The sequence below is a fragment of the Chelon labrosus genome (genome assembly GCF_963514085.1).
Source record: "Chelon labrosus genome assembly, chromosome: 22".
NCBI classification, from domain to species: Eukaryota; Metazoa; Chordata; class Actinopteri; order Mugiliformes; family Mugilidae; genus Chelon; species Chelon labrosus.
Genome location: NC_140355.1, coordinates 21,244,987 through 21,264,427, shown reverse-complemented (window position 1 = coordinate 21,264,427; position 19,441 = coordinate 21,244,987). Strand labels below are relative to the sequence as shown.

Sequence of the window (19,441 nt, the reverse complement as noted above, 5' to 3'; positions counted from 1 at the left end):
CACAATCTTTTATTTCATGAACTGAAAAAAAATGCAACACCTTCTTGTAAATAAATACTATTTATTGAAAATATTGCATGTCGTCAGTCTAAAACAAAGACTTGTTCTTTTTTATTAACAACACAAAGAGAGGTCGACCACCCCGGCCCTCATCATCATAGTTGGAATGAAAATCAAGTACAAGTCTCCTTCCCTGCTTCCTTCTGAGGTCCGACTAATTAGCAGATAATTACCAGTAAAAGGCGGCTGTTTAAGTCAAGCATGCATACTTTAAAATGCCATAAAAGCCTCAGTTTAAAAAGTCTTTTGCCCTCCGCTGAGTGATTACACTGAAAAAAATTAAACGAAATTAAACAACAAAAATGTGGGACTGACACCGCTTTCAATTAACAAACTCCCACAAACTGACAACATCTTGGTCCAATGTGTTGCACACAGTGACACGAGTGGTGAAAGAACAAAAAGACATAAAAAAAAAAAAAAAAGACTGGCACGTTTCATTTAACTTTTGCTTTAAATTGCCCAAAATAAATGCCCTAATTTGATTTAATCTGCCTCGTTTGCAGGTCTACTGCAAAAATTGCATGCAAGCAATGATGCATTTATACGTACAGATACAGCAAAGTTTGTATTTACAGTGCCGCTTAAAGGGTTCATGCACCTTTCAGATCAATATCGGTGTATTTTATACCAGCCGATTCTAAAAGAAAATGTCAGGACGTCTGTTCATGAGCTGAATCTGAAGAAAAACTGGGTCACGCAGCAAAGACAACGAGAACCAAGGACAGAAATGAACGGTTAAAGAAGAACAAGATGAATGTTTTAGGAACGGCCAAGTCAAAGTCCTGACCTAAACCCCCCAACATCTCAGAACTGAGGAATGGGCTAAGATTCCTCCAAGCTGCTGTAGACGACAGATCAGCAGTTACCAGAAATGTTTAGTTACAGCAGATACTGAAAACTCTTACTTTTACTTTTACAAATACACAAGTATAATAAAACTCTGAAGGACCCAAAAACCTTTAAAGCAGCACTGTAACCTAAAATGATCTGTATATTTATTCCGGTTATAAAGTCTCAGGATTGTTGTAGTGCACAAAAAGATGTTTTTTTTTTTTTTGTTTAATCTAAATGTTTGCATGATTATGAGCTAAAAGCATGCACCAGGAGTCTATTAATGCAGAATTCACTTGGATTATTCTCTAAAGTCACGGCATTTAGCTTGATCACGGACACATGTAGACAGACGTGCCCTATTCATTTATATTTAATTCCATAATCACCTGTTTCTGTGATTTATTTGAATAGGATCGTTGCATATTCCCTAAATTCTCATCCATAAATCTACAAGAGTATTTTTAAATAGCCCTTTGCTTGGCTCAGAATTTACTTTCACCACCGACCAACTGACCAACCGACTGACTGACTGACCGACTGACTGACCGACTGACTGACCGCATGGCTTGTGTTTGAGTTGAAAAACATGTTTTGGCACAAAGAAAAATTTAACTGCATCTTCCTTCGTCAAATGCCGATACTCGGGTTTTTTCTTTTTCCCGCCTCATCAGACTCCGAGCTTGTTGGCTTGCGTCAGCACCACCTTGAGCACGGGCATGAACGCAGACGTCTCGCTGAAGTTGCTGTTGCTGACGATGTGGGTGTGGATGTTGAGGCCCTCCGTGTAGGACCGAGACTCTATGCTCCGGGCGATGTTGTGGAGTCCTCCGACGATGGCGGGAGAAAGCTGCAGGGACGAGAAGAGGAGAGGAGAGGATGTTAAGGTCAGTGTGATGTTTTACAAGTTCAGCATTTTAGTCATGTGACATTTCAGTGAAGAACAAGAGGAGTTAAGAAGAGAGATTAACTTAATTATTCCTTATGGCGTCTTATAAACTAGCTTTAAATTCAAAGAAGAAGTAGTTTGTTTTTAAAATCTTTTTGCATGATTGCATGGATTATAAGCTTTGACTCAGGGAGTTTGGGACAATGGCTTCTTCTTCTTCTTCTTCTTCTGAGACAACATCTTCTTCTTCTCCTGAGACAACGTCTTCTTCTTCTTCTTCTGAGACAACGGCTTCTTCTTCTTCTCCTGAGACGTCTTCTTCTTCTTCTTCTTCTTCTGAGACAACGGCTTCTTCTTCTTCTCCTTCTCCTGAGACAACGTCTACTTCTTCTTCTGAGACGTCTTCTCCTTCTCCTAAGACAATGTCTTCTTGTACTTCTTCTGAGACCACAGTTTCTTCTTCTTCTTCTGAGATAACGGCTTGTCCTTCTTTATCTGAGACACTGTCATCTTTTTCTGAGAGTTTGACTTCTTCTTCTGGGACAACTGCTATTTCTTCTTCATCTTCTGTTACAACGGCTTTTTGTTCTTCCTTTGGGAGGACGTCTTCTTCTTCTCCTCCTCCTTTGACTTTTTCTTCCTTTAGGAGGACTTCTTCTAGTTTCCTCTCAACACTACATTAACTTTGACAGCCTTGTTTATTGTATTATTGTACGTTGCAACCAAGATAAGAAAAGCCTTTATGACTCAACAGGGGAGGACATTTCGTTTCTTTCTGATCAGATCTGGACTCAGATCGGCCGACTCAATAATCAAAGTTCTGGATCAGATCAGATGGGCAAATAAACACTCTACGGGGACATCCGTGGTAGAAACTAATCTGTACTCACCGTCTGCTCTCTGAGTTTGTCGTAGAGAGCCTCCAGGCGTTTGTTGGCCTCGTCAAGCTTCCTCTTAGTTTGCTGCCAGAAGATAAAAGCACACGATTAACACACCTGAGGGTTTTCACCCGGTCACAAACTGATCATCGCTCGGACTCACGGGGTCGGTAGCGACGGTCAAGCACTTCTGGATCAGGCCCTCGAAGGTGGTCTTCAGGACCAGGTGCTCGTCGGGGATGGGCTTCTTCAGGATCTTCTCAGCAGGGATGGACTGCATAGGCTGGAAGGTTGATGGAGGTTAAGGAGGGTGACGGAGGAGTTATAAAAGATTAGAAACACAGAGCAGAGCAGCGAACCTGTATCACGTCTCCAGTTGGTGCTCCGGGGGCGCCCTCCATGCTGGTCTGGGGCAGAGCAGGGTTCATGGATGGAGGGGGGAGGTGCTGCTGCTGCTGCTGCTGTTGGTGGTGCTGCTGCTGCTGTTGGTGGTGCTGTTGGTGCATGCCTGAGTATTGGGCACCATGGTGGGCCATGGGCTGAGGGGCCCCGGAGGACACCGGCTGAGCCTGGGGGTCAGCGCCCAGAGGGGTCATGATGGGAGCAGTGATGGGGGCAGGAGGGGTGTAGTTCTCTGGGATAGACTGAACAAAGACAGGATATATACGTTTAAAAAGAGATAAATAGATAGATGGATGGACGGATAGATAGATGGACAGACGTACCTTCTTCTTTGGTGCTCGGGTCAGAGCTGGGGGGTCGTTCCAGCCGTTCTGAGGTCCTACAGAGAAAACCAAACTCAGTCGATCCGTTTATTGTTTGTAATATTTTCTAATTTACTTTAAACACCTCCATTAATAAAGAGCCGTTTGGAGTGGACAATCACGTCTGTTGTAAAAGATGCTTTAACCCTTTAAAACCGAATGTGCGGTAGTTACGGTAATTTCACCTGCGTCTCTACAGGAAGCTGTTTAAACTGTAATTACACTCTTATAACACGCAGTAAATTGTAAATAATTGTCAGATATTGAGAGTTTCAGGTATTCTGGGAAATAATTGATGAAAATATTTACTCACAGGAGACTTTTGGACCTTTTTATCATCAAAATATGCAAAGAAAATAAATTTAGTTGGACATTTTGGTGTTTAAGGGTTAAAGACTGAACAGATTTTGATTAGTTATAGATGTAAATGGACAATGTAGAAACAATTATAAATTGTAATTGATTTAATAATTAAATTTATAATAATATAATATAAAATAAAATATATAATATAATAAAAAAATACAACAATAATAATAATATAAAATAAAACTAAAATAATAAATATATAATAATTAAAAAAAATTGTTTTTATTTAAATTTCTGTATAATCTTCAGATTTAATTACGTCTTTAATCTCAGAGTCTTGTTAAGATCTCACCTGTACTGCATATTTAAAGCCATCAAGCAGACTGATAATAATAATAAATGTTAGTTTGTGTAATTAGAGGAAACTGGAAGCAGTCGTCTTAGAGGACGGGTGAGTTTGACAGTGACAGATAAGAGGAGGACGATTCAGAGCCATGCAGACCTGTTCTCTGTTGTGTACCTGAGACTCCGCTCTGTTGCGGAGGAGGAGGAGGCATGTACGACACAGGAGATCCTGGCCCGCCATGCTGGAAAGACGCTCCGGAGGAGGGAGCAGCGGAAAAGGAGGAGGAGGAGGAGGAGGAGGGATAGAAAAGAGGATTGGAGGGAGTAGAGGAGGACGGGCACTGGCTGATGGGAGGTTGTCCGGGATAGAGAGGAGGAGGCGCCTGCTGAGACGGGACGGGCTGAGTGTACTGAGAGAGAAAGCCGATGGGGTGAGGAGGGGAGGAAGGCTCTTGAGGAGGAGGAGGAGCAGCAGCAGAGGAGGAGGAGGAGGAGGAGGAGTATTGAAGAGGCTGATAGATAAGTGGCCCCCCAGCTCCAGGTGGGTATTGGTTGACCTGGGGGTAGGCTGGGGAGTCACACAGGAAGTTCTGTTAGTCAAGAACTGTTGCATGTTACATCAATCATGCAACTATTGTGTTACTGAGCAGAGCATGCTGAAAGAAAGAGACACTCAACAACATCAGTTAGTCACTGAGACGCCGTTCAGACCTCACATTAACACCTGAAGAACCTGTGTTCACACCTGGTATTAAAATTAAATGATAGAAAACATCCAGGATAGCCTATTCTTATCGTTTTATGTCTTGTCATATTTCAGCCGTCATGTGTTGCCAGACTCAAAGTAATCTGCCTGGGCCTTCACAATTAAAGCTGAAGCTTGAAACACATTGTATTGACGCTGTTCCTTTAACCAATCACATTTCAAGTTGGTATTCTTAGTCCTTCTCTGTGGCCTACGGTAGTGTCAGCGTTTGGACGGTCAGAGAGCTGCTCCGTTTAAGCCAAGCTAGCGGTTTGGTTGCAGATCTTCTTAGAAAGACATTTTCAAGGTGGAAAAGCTGGATATCGTGAGGAAAGGCCGCCCAACCCTGGAGCTAGCTGGCCTGACCCAGCCGAGGAAACTTTCAGAGGCTCCGAAAAGAACTCTAACTAGTTTCATAAGTTCTGGTGAGTAAAATTAATTATATTTACATCTGTTATGTATATTTTTGTCATTTTATTGGGTCGACATTGATGCTTCTGCTGGATCTGACGTATGTGGCGTACCAGCTGCTGTCTCTAATGGATCTCCACATACTGCTGGTTCAGAACCAAGAACAGTTTAATGCGTTTGAGCCATGACTTGGGGAGGTGACACACATTTTGGGACAAGCTGTAACTGAAAGCGCACACGTTAAGTTAATATTTATTTATTTATTTATTTATCTGCACCCTGACGTCAGGAATTTAAGAGGTGTGAGATCAGATGACTCAAATATGTCCTGGACTTTCAGATGGACTGGATCACGTAATGTGAGGTCTGAACGGGGCCTAACGTGAGGTACGACAGAAGAGGTCAGACATTAGAGTCAAACATTTCTATTAAAATAAATAAAATGCTTGTCAGTGTTTCAAAGGAGAGAAAGGATTTGTTGTTGAACTCTTGTTAGAAGCCTACGTCTGTTTTAAATAAAACATTTAGATACCTACAAATATATTGACTTTTCATGTCGTCTACTTCAGAAAATACATGTTTATCAATCAATCTCAGTTTTAAGGATCCAATATGAATTCACAAAATCCTCCAATTGTTTTTTTTTAATTAAATAATGTAATTTCCTGCATCCTCTCATTATAAATCTCTGCAGCCTTGCAACAACGAGAGATTAGTCGACATTTCTCATTCTTAAAATAAATTAGGGATCCTAACTGACCTAAAATTACCTGAATGACATGTCAGAGATTGTAAAAAAACGACAAACTAACTGTACATAAAGTTATTTTGCCGTCGACACAGAGCTTCGCTCCCTTCAGCGACCTGCAGAGTTTGACGGGACACTTACGCTGGTACTGATGGGAGTACATGTACGCAGGGGCGGTGGAGGCCGGAGGCGCCGCCGCCGAGCCCGAGGCCGGCATCCCGTACATGGGGTGAGAAGGCTCTGGCACCTGAGGGGACAGGAAAACGGCGTGAAGCAGGAGCTTTCAAAATAAAAGACGGTCTTCAGAGGGCGTCCGACGGAGAGTTATTCTCTCACAGACGGGGCAGAGTGGGTGTCAGTTAAATTAGCTTTAGATTTATGTGACGCTGGTGATTTCGTCACAGCTTCAGGAGACAGGAAGCAGGAAGTGAGGTGACGATGAGTAGCTATGAGGGAAGGCTTTACCGCAGACGTAGCAAAATAAAAAAAACGAATCAAATCAGATCAATTAAAACTTGTTTTTTAATTTGAATCAAGATGTGTTGTGTGGAGGTCGGACCGGCGGATGGGTGTGGGGGGGTGTACCTGCTGGTCTGAGGCGCTGCCTACTTGAAGAGGAGGAGGAGGGACATTGGGGAGGGCTGTGGGAGTTTGGTTACTCCAGGAGGTGACAGTGGAGGCAGCCCTCACCTAAAGCACATAGAGACACACGGCACATACCCATGATGGCCGCAGAATAATGGAGGAGGAGGAGGAGGAGGAGGAGGAGACGGTGGAGGGGGGGCACAAACCAAAACAACAACACCACCACAATGCACAAGCGCTGGACACAAGAGTTTATACAAGAGCACGGCAAGCTGAGAGGAAGTTTAGAGACGGTAAATGAGGCAACGATGAGAAGATTTATCAATAATCTGTGACTACAGCACAACGAGGACTTCACCAGGGGGTTAGATCAAAACTAAATCTGTGCAAATCCTGATAGATATGTCAAAATCTCCAAAATCTAGATGATTTATTGTTCACAAACGGGATTGTTGTCGCTAGGAACCACCAAACATCTGATTTTGTGATGTTTCTGAGTGAAACTTCCAGATTATGCAACGACAAATTAACTGTACGTACACATAACTTCGACAAGACGTGAGTTACCTTGATGAAAGTGGGTCATAGGGCTCATTCAGACCTGAGACGGCTATTAAAACTCATCTGGAGCCACCGCTTGAGATCTTGCGCCCTCTGTATCAGAGTATTGCGCAAACAGCTGCTATTTTTATCTGTTTATTTATCTCTGATTATGTTAGAGTCCGTCAATGTGGCCAGACTCTGTTCACACTACAAGAAGAGTGTGGTCACAAGGAGCCAAGGGGCAGAGGTATAGACATTCAAACTAGGTGAATCAAGTGGAAACATGTCTGTTTTCATTCATGTAAAATCAGAGAATCAACATTTTTATGTGTCTGGCTCCAGCTTTGACTCAGATTCAGGTTTAAGTGAAGTGTAGTAAGAGTGGAACGTACCGGCTGGTAGTACTGCGGCGGCTGTGCAGGGGCGGAGGCAGGCGTAGGCATGGCCACCGGGGGGGCCGCAGTGGGTTGAGGCACCATGGCGGGCTGAACCGGGGTGTACGGGTGTCGAGGCAGGGCTGCTCGGTGCTGGGCCTGAGGGTGGGCCTGAGGAGCTCTCTGGGTTTGAGCCGGAGCTGCAGGAGCAGGAGCCGCCGTCTGCTGCCCCAGAGCCCGACTGAGACGGTCACGGAGCTGCTGAATGGCGACCTGGAAGGACCAGACAAGACCTGGGTTAGTGTCTGAGTGTCTTCATCGACTCAGTGGAGTCCAAACCAGCAGCTCGTCCCACCGGCTGAACTAAAGTTTGACTGTAAGCTTGAGTATGAGGTCAAGAGTTAGTTTAGTTTTACTGCTGCAAAGGTGGAGACAAGAATAAACAAGTATAGCAGACAAGAGTTTCTGTCTCTTTGTGGTTGTTTTCTGTCTCTCTGTAGTTGTTTTGCGTCTCTTTGTAGTTGTCTTCTGTCTCTATAGTTATTTTGTGTCTTTCTGTGGTTGTTTTATGTCTCTTTGCAGTTGTTTTGTGACTCTTTGTGGTTGTCTTCTGTCTCTACAGTCGTTTTGTGTCTCTTTGTGGTTGTTTTCTGTCTCTTTCTAGTTGTTTTCTGTCTCTTTCTAGTTGTTTTGTGTCTCTTTGTGGTTGTTTTGTGTCTCTTTCTAGTTGTTTTCTGTCTCTTTGTGGTTGTCTTCTGTCTCTGTAGTTGTTTTGTGTCTCTTTGTGGTTGTCTTCTGTCTCTATAGTTGTTTTGTGTCTCTTTGTGGTTGTCTTCTGTCCCTGTAGTTGTTTTGTGTCTCTTTATAGTTGTCTGTGTCTCTTTGTGGTTGTCTTCTGTCTCTGTAGTTGTTTTGTGTCTCTTTATAGTTGTCTGTGTCTCTTTGTGGATGCATTCTGCTTCTTTGAGGTCATTTTGTGTCTTATATGCCAACAGAAGGAGAAAAGTCCTTAAATTTTGTTAAAACACGGCTGCATTTAAATCTACACACAGTGGATTAACAGGCCGTGGTTGTGTTACTTACTTGGTTTGTGTTGTCAGGCAGGTATGTGATGGCCGTGGACAGGCTGCCCTGGGACGCCAGCAGGCCGGCGTACTGGCTCATCTTCTCGGCCAGCAGGATGCCGATAGCAGCGGGACCGGAGCGCTGGGTCTGCTCCACGGCACGACGCAACACCACCACCTTCTCCACCAGGTCCTGGAGGGATGGAGACACAGCACATGAGCACGACTTCACAGATAAACAACAGATTTCTTATTCATCATCAGCTTTTAAAACCACGACGTTACTAAATATACCTAAAAGACTGATCAGTGCAGCTAAAGTGAAGCCAAAGCATGTTGAGCTCCCCCTGGTGGCTTGGTGCTAGCACGTCAAGCTAAAGCATCGAAATAAAACCTTCCCAAAATGGGTTTCTGTAATTTGAAGTAGTTAGTGGTAGTTCAAATTTAGTTTTCAGTGGTTATTTGATGCTTTAAAAACAGGAAGTGACAGGAAGTGGTAGCCGTCTGATACCACAGAACACTACTGCGCCAACTCTGGCTCCAAATGACGTCAAAACTGAAAGATGGCAGCACCTATACCCTTGAATTTGTGGTTTCCTCTGTGTCCAGGCCACAAATACACAGCTTTGGCTCACTACTACTGCTCTCACAGTGTTATTAGTGGTGAAAAATGCTCCGTACACCACCTGCCCAGCACCAAAAAGTAGACAGACCAAGTTAGAGCATTGCTGCTAAACATTTTCGAAGCAAAACACTCATTTCTCAGTGTTCAAAGCGTCTTTCTGCTGCACTTAAGCCCCAAAAACATGAAAACAGAGTCACTCTATCCAGACATTCTTATAAATGTACCTGTAGAGACAGAGGACAGTGTCCATCCTGCGCTCTGGTCCAACAACACACAAGCTTCTCAACGTTGCCAGCACAGATGTAACACAGACAAGCTTGGGATTGAAGATGAGCGTCCTCTGCTGCCTCCAGTCTGCCCCCGAGGAGGTCTAAGAAAGAAAAAAGGTTTATTCACGTACCTGGAGAGGTAGCTGTATTTGTGAACGACATCAAACAGCGACGTGCACTTGAACTCACCGCAGAGGGAAGAGAACTCCTCGGGCCGAGCGTAGGTCATGACGGCGGCCAGAGCCTCCTTCCAGTTCTGCAGGTCGCACGTCTTGAGGATGTCGTGCCAGTCTTTCATCACCACCGCGCTGATCAGCTGCAGGTCAGAATAAAACAAAATACACCACAAACACGGTCAATAACTAAACATGAATAAAGAATAAATCTAAAATAAATTTAAAAAACGCCCCTGCTCGTTACCTTGGTGATCTTGCTGTGCGTTTTCGTAAAATACTTCTTCTGGGTTTTCTCCAGGAGCTCGGCCCCTCCGGCGATGGCCAGGATGATGCTGTCCGCCATCCGGTTGTCGTGGAGACAGAGCTCAACGGCTCCCTCGAAGTCTCCGGTGAGGAGAGCCTGAGTGATGAGCCCGTCCACGTCTGTCAGGAGACAAAAAATGATTTTATAAGAAGCTGCATAAAGAGGTGCTCGTATTTCTCCTTCTATATTTTATTAATTAATTTATTATGATTTAATTTGTGAAAACTTGGATATATATAAACAAATAAAAGATGCTACCGTGCCTTTTAGCCTAAATTTGCTTATATTTCCTCAAACAGGCCTCATTAAAGGAGCTAAATTGAAACAGGAGGTCCTGTTTTGCAATATTTCCATCAATGCACGACCAGTTACCAAGTTCTGAGCAGCAGAGCTAAATGGAATTAATATTTATAATGAATTAGTTACGGTTAGCTTCGGTTATCTATTTTGTTTTAATGTAATTAGTGGACTTTTATGTCTTTATTTGATCGTTTCAATCAGCGCAAAATGCATAAATGTTTTCTTTCTATCTGAGGCTGTTTTGTGTCTCTTTGCAGTTGTTTGTGTCCATTTGTGGTTGTCTTCTGTCTCTGTAGTTGTTTTGTGACTCTTTGTAGTTGTTTTGTCTTTCTGTAGTTGTTGTGTGTCTCTTTCTAGTTGTTTTGTGTCTCTTTGTGGTTGTCTTCTGTCTCTGTAGTTGATGTGAGTCTCTTTGTAGTTGTCTTCTGTCTCTGTAGTTGTTTTGTGTCTCTTTCTAGTTGTTTTGTGTCTCTTTGTGGTTGTCTTCTGTCTCTATAGTTGTTTTGTGTCTCTTTGTAGTTGCTTTGTGTCTCTTTGTAGTTGCTTTGTGTCTCTTTGTAGTTGTTTTGTGTCTCTTTGCAGTTGCTTTGTGTCTCTTCGTAGTTGTTGTGTGTCTCTTTGCAGTTGTTGTGTGTCTCTTTGTAGTTGTTTTGTGTCTCTTCGCAGTGTTTTGTATTTTACTGGTATTTTGGGACTGTTCATTAAGTATACTGAATGTCCTACGTTCAACATGGTTCTTGAACGCACCATAGTCTTGTGTTATAAATGATATGGACAGGTATCACTCTGTTTCATTAGCCAATCAAGTTAACCTAGCAGGTAACCAGGTGGGATGGACGGAGAGGAACGAGATGGAGCGAGAAAGGAAGTCACCGCTAAAACTTAGTTCAGTAATCTATATTTATTTAAGTTAATGTGATTTAGTTACCTTTCCGTCTGCACGATTTAGTGAATTTGTTTGCTGGAGAGACTGGACGCTCAGTGGAGCCTTTTATGCCAGGAAGTCTACTTAATTGATGCTAAACTGTGGTTAAACCTGTCGCTAGTTAGCTCCTCATGCTAACAGGATGAGAGACTTGTGCTTGGCAAACACTTCCTGCACCAAGCTGCTGGAACCTACTGGATGCTTATGAGCCTGAGGACGTGTTTCTTCACCACAGTGACGGGACACTCCTGAAGGAGGGTTTCAATTTGGGCTGAACTAAAATGAGTTTGACACCCCTGGTGTAGGGGGATACAGGGAGGAATCCACAGTGGAGGAACTTTACTTTATTTAAGATCGGATGATACTCAATATTAAAACACTGGATTGTGGGACATCCCTAAAACTAACCTCATGAACCATTGTTTTTACCTTGACTGATGCTGAGGCTGACCCCTCCTGCCGGGGTTGGAACTGGAGCTGGGATCTCAGCTGGTGTCACGATAGGACTGGCCTCCTCGGTCAAGGGTGCTGACGTCTCCTTAAAACACCAAAAAAAAAAAAAAAACACATCACAATCCAGACAGTATCTTTTAACGAAGGTTGCACGGAGTTAGTGTAATGAAGTCAAACCTCCTCCAAGGGGATCTCCTCTTCCTCCTCCTCCTCCTTCTCCTCCTCATCCTCCTCCTCTGGGAGATCCTGGTCAAGGTGCGCATCTGGTTCGCTGCCCAGATCTTCGGTCTCTGCTTCGGGAGTGGAACTCAGGTCGAGTGTGGCTGCTGGCTGGAGGTTTGCGGCGGCGATCATGTCGAACGCTGCCTCTGGAGTGTCGACGGGCGGCACGAGGCTGAGGTCTACTGGGGGCCGTGAGGAGGCCAGGGCAGGCACGTCCACCTGAATCAAGGAGGAGGACGGAGATTCAGACGAGGTGACGAGGACTTCATGCACCATGTGAGATCAACTGGTACTTATTAACAGATCATTATCAGCTAAATTAAAAGCTTTCTTTTCCATGTGCACGAAACATTCAGAACAGAATCTGCAGTTTATTATCTGCAAAGGATTTTAAATTTTGTCCCGAGGTTGTGGAATCAAAAGTGTGTGCTAATCATTTCCCGTCTCCTCTGAATAGACCCTTGCAACACTTCCTCATTGCAAAACATAACAGAGATTACTCAGATTACTGCTAACTGTGGTTGATGAGCGTTGTTGGTGTGTCGGGGAAAGATCGGCACAGGAAGCAGAGACGATGAAGAGCTAGCGTGGAAACCAGACAAACTCCCCCGCTCAGTTTTTCTTTTAGGCAGAAAGTTGTTCTGAAGCCTCTCCCTTGAGATCTGATCATGCTCCTGCAAAGATCTGTTGTGTACCTGGAACTTTTAGCCCCAGGAACATTACTCCCAAAAACAATACCTGCACGTAAAGCAACTAAAATGGATCATTATTTGTCCGGATTGGTACGTTTGGGGGGGGATTTAAGCTCAGATTTGGGGGGTGGGGAGGAGGCTGGAGCCTATCCCTGCTGTCACTGGGCGAGAGGCGGGGTCCACCCTGGACAGGTCTCCAGTCTATCTCAGCGCTAACACAGAGAGACAGACAACCGGACACAGGGAGAACATGCAAACTCCACACAGAAAGGCCCCAGATGGATTCGAACCCAGAACCTTCTTGCTGTGAGGAAGTTAATTTACTCAATTCCCAAATCAGACTCTTTCTGGGGGTCTAATAAATTCACCAAAATGCTAAATCATCTCCACTGGAAAGTTCCTGGGGCGGAAACTACAAAGAACTAACCTTCAAAGGGTCGGCAGGCTTTTCCTCTAATGCTGCTGAAATCTGAAAACAAATACAATAAATTTATAAGATTATTTTCTAGAAGGCTTCATGTAAAAGCTGTTCACTAACAGAACACATGTTGAGATGAGAGTCACCTTCAAGGCCAGCTCCTCTTTGTTGTACCCTAGAAGTTCCAGGTACTTGCTGCGAATGTCGCTCTCAAAGTTAGCCTGAAAACACACAAAAGTCCCATCAATGACTTGTTCACTAAAATCTGTGTGTGGTTTTTTTTTTAGGTTTTCTCCTGATGTCGGTTTGTACCTTGAGGAAAGACCAAACAGTCTTCTCAAACTCATTGTCGGACGCTTCGATCTTCCCCTGGCAGAAGTCGACGAAGCCGCCCGAGCTCAGCGTGGCCTGCAGCTGATCGGAGCGCTTCAGGAAAGACGTCTCTGTGACGACCTGGCTGATGTGCACCACGTGGGAGGAGGGCTGCTGAGGCTGCTGAGGGTTCGGCTTCGGGTTCTCCAAGGACACCAGCTTCCCGCCAAACTGAGAGGAGGCAAAGGATTTAAGGATCCAGGCGATGAAAGACTCGTAAAAAAAAAAAAAAAAAAAAGGTAAAGAAAACGTGACTCACGGCGAATGAGGCTCCCACGGGTCTGCGGATCCACTTGGGCGGCTTCTTCAGGGGGTTGACCGTGACTTGAGGAGCAGTAGTCTGAGGCAGCTGCAACGGGGGCAACGTTTGTCCCGTCCCGAAAGGATCCATGTTCCCAAACGAGGTGCTAATCTGTAGGAGAGACACAGAGATGAGACACCAGGAAGGACGCCCAAAAAAATAAATCACATATGGATGGAGGTGGAGGAGTTGATTTGTTCAGTAAATGTCAAACAGCATCAAGCAAACACACAGTAACTGAAAAAGGTCCATGCATTTTTTTGGTATTTCATGTTTGCTTTTAAAAGCAGAAAGGAAAACAGGAAAAAAAATGTTATTTGATTTTTAGTGTTAAATGCAAAAACAAGTTTAAAAAGGAAGCCTTTCTTATTTTGTAGTTTAAAACAAAAAATAGAAGGTTAATATTTGACTAAATTGTCTTCCTACTCTACTAACGTGATTTAAAAAATAAAAAACAAGTCAAAAACAACAATAAACAGCTGTATGTTCCTTCAACGAACCAGGAAGTAGCCTCAACATCTGGATTTTCAGGTCTCTCCCAGTCTTGGGCATAGACTGTATATAAATATGGACAATGCATCTCCACTTCCTCTCATTGGCCAAACTGACTCTATTTTCCCGGGGATAAGGGCGGCGCCATCTTGCGAGTTTGGAACTAGATTCTGATCAGTACGGTGTGAGGGCGGAGCCACGTGGAGCCGTGATATTGATGCCCCGCCCACATTTCCTCCAGACTCACTCGCGTTTTCGTATTTGTAATTAATACTACGCTCTGCTCTACCTCCACCAGTTACAACTAGCACAACTCTTATTGTCTTACGGAACCGCTTTATGGAACAGTTGGCATGGCAACTGGTGGTCGCCATTATGTCACATCCTGTTTCTATAGTCGTCTAACTAAAACGAAGCTTATCCACAAAATCGACACCATCCTTGAAAAGGTTTTAGTTTGGCCCAAGTCCCGCCCAGTACAGGACAGTATGACTCCATTTCTAATTTTCTGCCCTAACTGATAATTCTAATTAATTTAAATCTGGTTTAAGCCCCATTATGCTAATTTTAAGATTCAGGGAAACTGGGAGTTGCAGAAACCCCGCACTTCCAGGTGGCGAAATTCTGTGTTTACTTTTGGTTAGGGTGAAAGTAAACGTTTGATTTGTGTGCTGTCTTGTCTTATTCAACTGTCTAGATAGAGTTTAAATACTGAAATACTCTTATTCCGCTGTCGTAGCTTCCGTCCTACCTGGTCAGCGTGTCTCTGGCTCTGCGCCTGGCTGCTGCCTCCCATGATGGAGTAGATGTCGATGTGTCCGTCGAAGCCCGCGACCGACAGCACCGCCGGGTTCCTGGGGCACCACTGGATGTCGAAGCACCACTGGCTGCTGGTGGGCAGCTCGTACAGCACCTAGGAGGTCCGGGGTGAATGATTTAGTAGGTCACACAGCTTCGTTCTTTGTTCTTTGTTCGTACGCTTTGATGTAAATGTTTCACCTACCTCGGCTGTGTTTGGGTTCCAGCACAGGATGCGGCTGTCCTTCCCGCAGCTCAGAAGCAGCTCAGGATCGGCCAAGCTCCAGGCGATGGCCAGGACGCCGCTGAAAGAAAAGCAAAGTATTTTATTAAGTCTTATTAAGATTCTGAAAGAAATCTGATCTGACGACAAGTTTAAGTGGCGCGTTTACCGTGTGTGAGCCTCTAAAATCTTAAAAGGGGAGGTAGCGAAGCGTAAATCCCACATCTGGATGACGGGCATCCTGTCGTCCTCCGAGGACAAGACCAGCTGCGTGGCGACCTCTGGGTTCCAGGCCAGGCCCGAGCAGTGCATCTAAGAACAAAGACCACGTCAATAATGAGGCCGCTGGCGAACGGGTGGTGAGAAAGTTCAGACGCTTTCTTTCTTACGTACCCTGTTGCTGTGGTCGCTGACTTTGATGATGAGGTCGTTCTTGCGGAGGTCCCACACCGACGCTCGGCCGCTCGGGCTGGCGGAGGCCAGGATGTGCTGGACCTGCCTGTTCCATGACACACAGCTGATGTCCTCCAGAGGCTTTAAGACACAAACACACACTTTAATATTTATTATCTGCTCAATTACTTCATGATGGAAGTTTTTTTGGCTCCTGATCTTTTAACAATGAGTATCGTCTGATCTTAAATGTCCTAACACATACTCTCTTTGCATTTTCCAAAAACAGTTTCTTTGCAGAGCCAGGGTGGCTATTTAATCAGAATTCTGTGTCCCATCACTTTTATTATAATCAGCTATAAAGGATCTGCACTTACAGTTAAACCACAATATTAGTTTTTTTACAACAAAATCTGAACAGTACAACCTTCAAGAACAGAGTTGGTCTCCTGTGTCTTCCTAAAGTCTGTCCTTGTCTTCCTTGTCTTCTCCTAGAGTTGGTCTCCTGTAGCTTCCTAAAGTCTGTCCTTGTCTTCCTTGTCTTCTCCTAGAGTGGACTGGATTCAGTCCAATAAATCTTTCTGTCAAAGTTAATGTAGTGTGGAGAGGGTAGCTGGTACCTTGTGTTCTCTACTCCAGAAATGTTCTGGTCATCCAACGCTGCCATAAACTCCCTAACCCTCTCTGGAAGATGTTTCTCCTTGACGCTGTCTCCAGGAAACTTTTCTTTATCTTTTAAATGTTCAGTGTTTGTTGTTGTTGTTGTTGTTTAGGTGCAGTTTAAGGGACGTGGTTTTGGTTTATGACAGACCTAAACTACATAACTACAAAAGCTCAGACTTGGCTGAAGCCTGATCCCGATTTGATCGTGGAACGGCCCAGATACCGACCAGGACATCCCTATAATTGAGTAAAAATTACCTGTGTTTTGGGTCCCGGTGTCATTGGAGAACCAAAGTTGTTCATATCCCAGATGTAGATTTCAGACTCATTCCCACCTGATGCTACCAGGTTTGTCTAGAGGGGAAACAGAGGCGCAAACACACAGTGAGTTAAAGCATTTGGTTTAAATACAGTTTTAAACAGAGGTAGTGTTTCAGGATCGTACTTGGAACGGGTTGACGTCCAGAGCTCTCACGGGCCCCGTGTGCTTGTCACTCTCAGCTATGATCACGTCGCTCTCTCCGGCCATGATCTTCGCTGGGTCGTAGAGGATGACGTCGCCGTTGTCGCTTCCTGCGACGAGGACTCCGGACGGGTGGCCCTGGGAGTCCATGCCATAAGGACCCCACACCAGTTTGTGGTATCTGCGGAGGACAGCGACGTTTGATAAGGTTTTCTATTTGAAAGAGGAAAGAGTCGACAGCTTTGAGAGTGGAGGAGGAAGAGGAGCTCCTTCTACCTGTGAGAGGAGGAGAAGCTGCCACATGATTTCATGTCCAGAGACGGCTCAGCCAGGTCCAGTTCGAAAAACTCCAGCGAGGCATTGGTGCTGAAGGAGGCGTCCAGCTGCTGGGCTGATGTTCCTGCAGAAAGAAAACACGTGGACAATTAGTACAAAGCTGCAATGACTGATGAGTCTGATAACACGAGTCAATACATACAGGACAGTCCTCCAACCAATCACAGACATTTAGTTGTAAACAAATTCAGCTCCACATCTTCTCAGATAAACGCCTACGACTACTGTTACTCTTCCGTCCATCTCCGCATGAAGGCCCGCCCCCAAACGATCTGATTGCAGGAGCATAATCGGTTCCCAGCGGAGAGACTCCAGACCAACTCTCTGTCATAATAAAATCTTAAACCGAGGGACGTTGGTCTGGATTCCAGGATACGGAGGACTATCAATCGACAGAAAAACTCACAGGAAACAATTTTTCTGTTAAATGAACCAGTTAATTAATCAGTTAAGCATGAAATCAATCACCAGAGTCACCTGATAAATCAATCAGACGTTAATTGGACTAATACTACTCCTTTATTTATTATTAATATAATTACATTTAGTACAGTCTGAACTGAACTGAAGAAACTCTACAAGTCCAGCTGCCTTTCTTTTAATGTTTTTTGGTTTAAACCATAAACTGGACGACTGAGAACCTTCACAGACATTAAGTACAGTCATTACAAAACATCCCTCTCAGGAGGCGACCTTGTACATGTTTAATTATCTAATTTGTTATTTCTATTTTAAAGAACACCTGAAGGATTTTTACTTTGCAGCTTGACAAACACAAGAAGCCATAAACTGTGGTTGCTGACTGCGCCCGAGTCCTCCTTCTTTCAACATCCAAACATACTTCATTTTTCCAAACTAGTGAGGTGTCTCAGATTAGTGGAGGTAGAAACAGGGTTGAACAAAAACAATTCAATATATAATGCCCCGCGGTGGCAGATCCGCGCCGGTGATCTCTGCGTGCTCATACCTGTCGCCAGGTAGATGGGGTGGTGCTGAGAAGGACTCCAGCTCTGGATGGCTGTGCGGTTGATCTCTTTAAGTTTCATCCTGGAGAAATTCATTCACAAGGATTCGTAGCGTCAACACCGGAGAGCATTTACAGTAAATAACAGGCTTAGCTTAACGTGAGCTCGATGCACGAGTCTGTCTTTAAACAAAAACCTGCACACACGCATGAACACAGATTAGAAATACTCCTTACACTCAGTAAATATGAAATTCTCTCTTTGCAATTTCCGTCTGATTTCAAAAACTATTTAATCCGAATTCTGCGTCCCATCACTTTTATTATAATCAGCTGTAAAGGATCTATTACAGCCTAGTATTAGATAAACTGACGCATCAGTTTAGAGATAAATCATCTCTTCGTCATCAGAGGCGCTGATGCAACTATATGCTCATCTTAGAGGCTGCAGTTAGTGGTGCTGGTGCTTTATATATTTAGACTGTAGCGTCACCTGCCATAGGAACTTATAAGACACTTATGACAGCTTGGATGCATTATAATCTCAATGCATTTTTAATTACATCTAAATAAAACTCATCTTACCTTCATTACACTCATATTAACGTGTTTATTTTAAGTCTTAGTCGCATTTTCTATCATTCTGTTCATCAGAAACAGGGTAAATAACACAAATATCTATCTGCACTCACAGTTAACCCACATTATTTAGCTTTTTTACAACAAAAACCTTCAAGAACAGAGGATTTACTACAAAACTGCAGCTTTTTGTAGCTACAAACATCTATATTTTGCTGAGGCAGAGTTTAAAAAGTGTAAATCTTCTTTTTAAAGGCTGGAGGAGGCAGAGTGGTGAGGTGTTAGCTTCATGGGACAGGTCATTACTCCATTACTCACGTTTTTTGTGCAGTGTATTTGCAGCATTTAGCCTGTTTTAGCTGCCACTGATTGTAACCTGCACTTTAGAGCCGTGTTGGAGTGATGACATTATAAATAGACCTTTAGCTTTCAAGAAACTGGGCAGTCTTTGGTTAGCAAAAAAAAAAAGTGCATGCTAGCCGGAAGCTAACAGCTGATGGACCAATTAGAAGGCACGTAGCTATGCCTACAATGAGACTCTGTATTAAACTAAAAGCATGAACCCTGCGTGTGTTTGCTAGGACATGTTACTGCTAGCTACAGTGAAGCTACAGTAGGGTACAGTAGCATGCTAGCTACCTGGAAATATAAAGGGGGACAGTTACATTCTCACAGAGACCCCACACAGATCTTATTACTTCACCAAAGCGGCTTACCTTCTCTTCTTTGCTGCTGCTTCTCACATGAACGAACACATAAAACAGGTGACACACACACAAACAACCTTTCCGGCCGCCGCACAAGTTCCCCTTTCGCTTCTGCTTAAGAATTAGCGAAGTGTAAAAAAAAAAAAAACACACAGAAGAGGCTACCGGGACCCGGCTGCGGACTCGAGACAGATTTCCACGTCCCCACTGGTCTCCA

At 44.1% G+C, this 19,441-nt stretch overlaps 1 protein-coding gene across 4 annotated transcripts; it reads right to left on the bottom strand.

The window, feature by feature from the left end:
* sec31a (SEC31 homolog A, COPII coat complex component) lies at positions 1-19,441 on the bottom strand. 4 transcript variants are annotated; one of them, XM_084572387.1, is made up of 28 exons: positions 19,234-19,441; positions 17,942-18,021; positions 16,915-17,038; positions 16,621-16,819; positions 16,434-16,529; positions 15,513-15,653; positions 15,289-15,431; positions 15,102-15,201; positions 14,850-15,011; positions 13,565-13,717; positions 13,246-13,476; positions 13,080-13,154; positions 12,943-12,984; positions 11,779-12,042; positions 11,578-11,686; positions 9,864-10,042; positions 9,633-9,759; positions 9,399-9,544; positions 8,569-8,742; positions 7,504-7,758; positions 6,569-6,673; positions 6,125-6,230; positions 4,255-4,647; positions 3,387-3,442; positions 3,021-3,305; positions 2,825-2,944; positions 2,674-2,745; positions 1-1,744 (listed from the first exon to the last, which is right to left on the bottom strand). In XM_084572387.1, exons 2-28 carry the CDS (start codon positions 18,018-18,020, stop codon positions 1,565-1,567), a joined length of 4,116 nt encoding a protein of 1,371 aa, XP_084428513.1. In that variant the 5' UTR covers position 18,021; positions 19,234-19,441; the 3' UTR covers positions 1-1,564. The 4 variants fall into 4 exon arrangements, with proteins under 4 accessions (XP_084428513.1, XP_084428515.1, XP_084428514.1 ...); XM_084572389.1 differs by lacking the exon at positions 4,255-4,647; XM_084572388.1 differs by lacking the exon at positions 6,569-6,673.

Coding starts and splice junctions, on each gene's coding strand:
- sec31a (XM_084572387.1), bottom strand. CDS start 18,020: ATGAAACTTAAAGAGATCAACCGCACAGCCATCCAGAGCTGGAGTCCT. Junction 17,039..17,941: donor CCCCATCTACCTGGCGACAG/GTATGAGCACGC, acceptor TTCTTTCTGCAG/GAACATCAGCCCAGCAGCTG. Junction 13,155..13,245: donor CTGTTTGGTCTTTCCTCAAG/GTACAAACCGAC, acceptor GTGTGTTTTCAG/GCTAACTTTGAGAGCGACAT.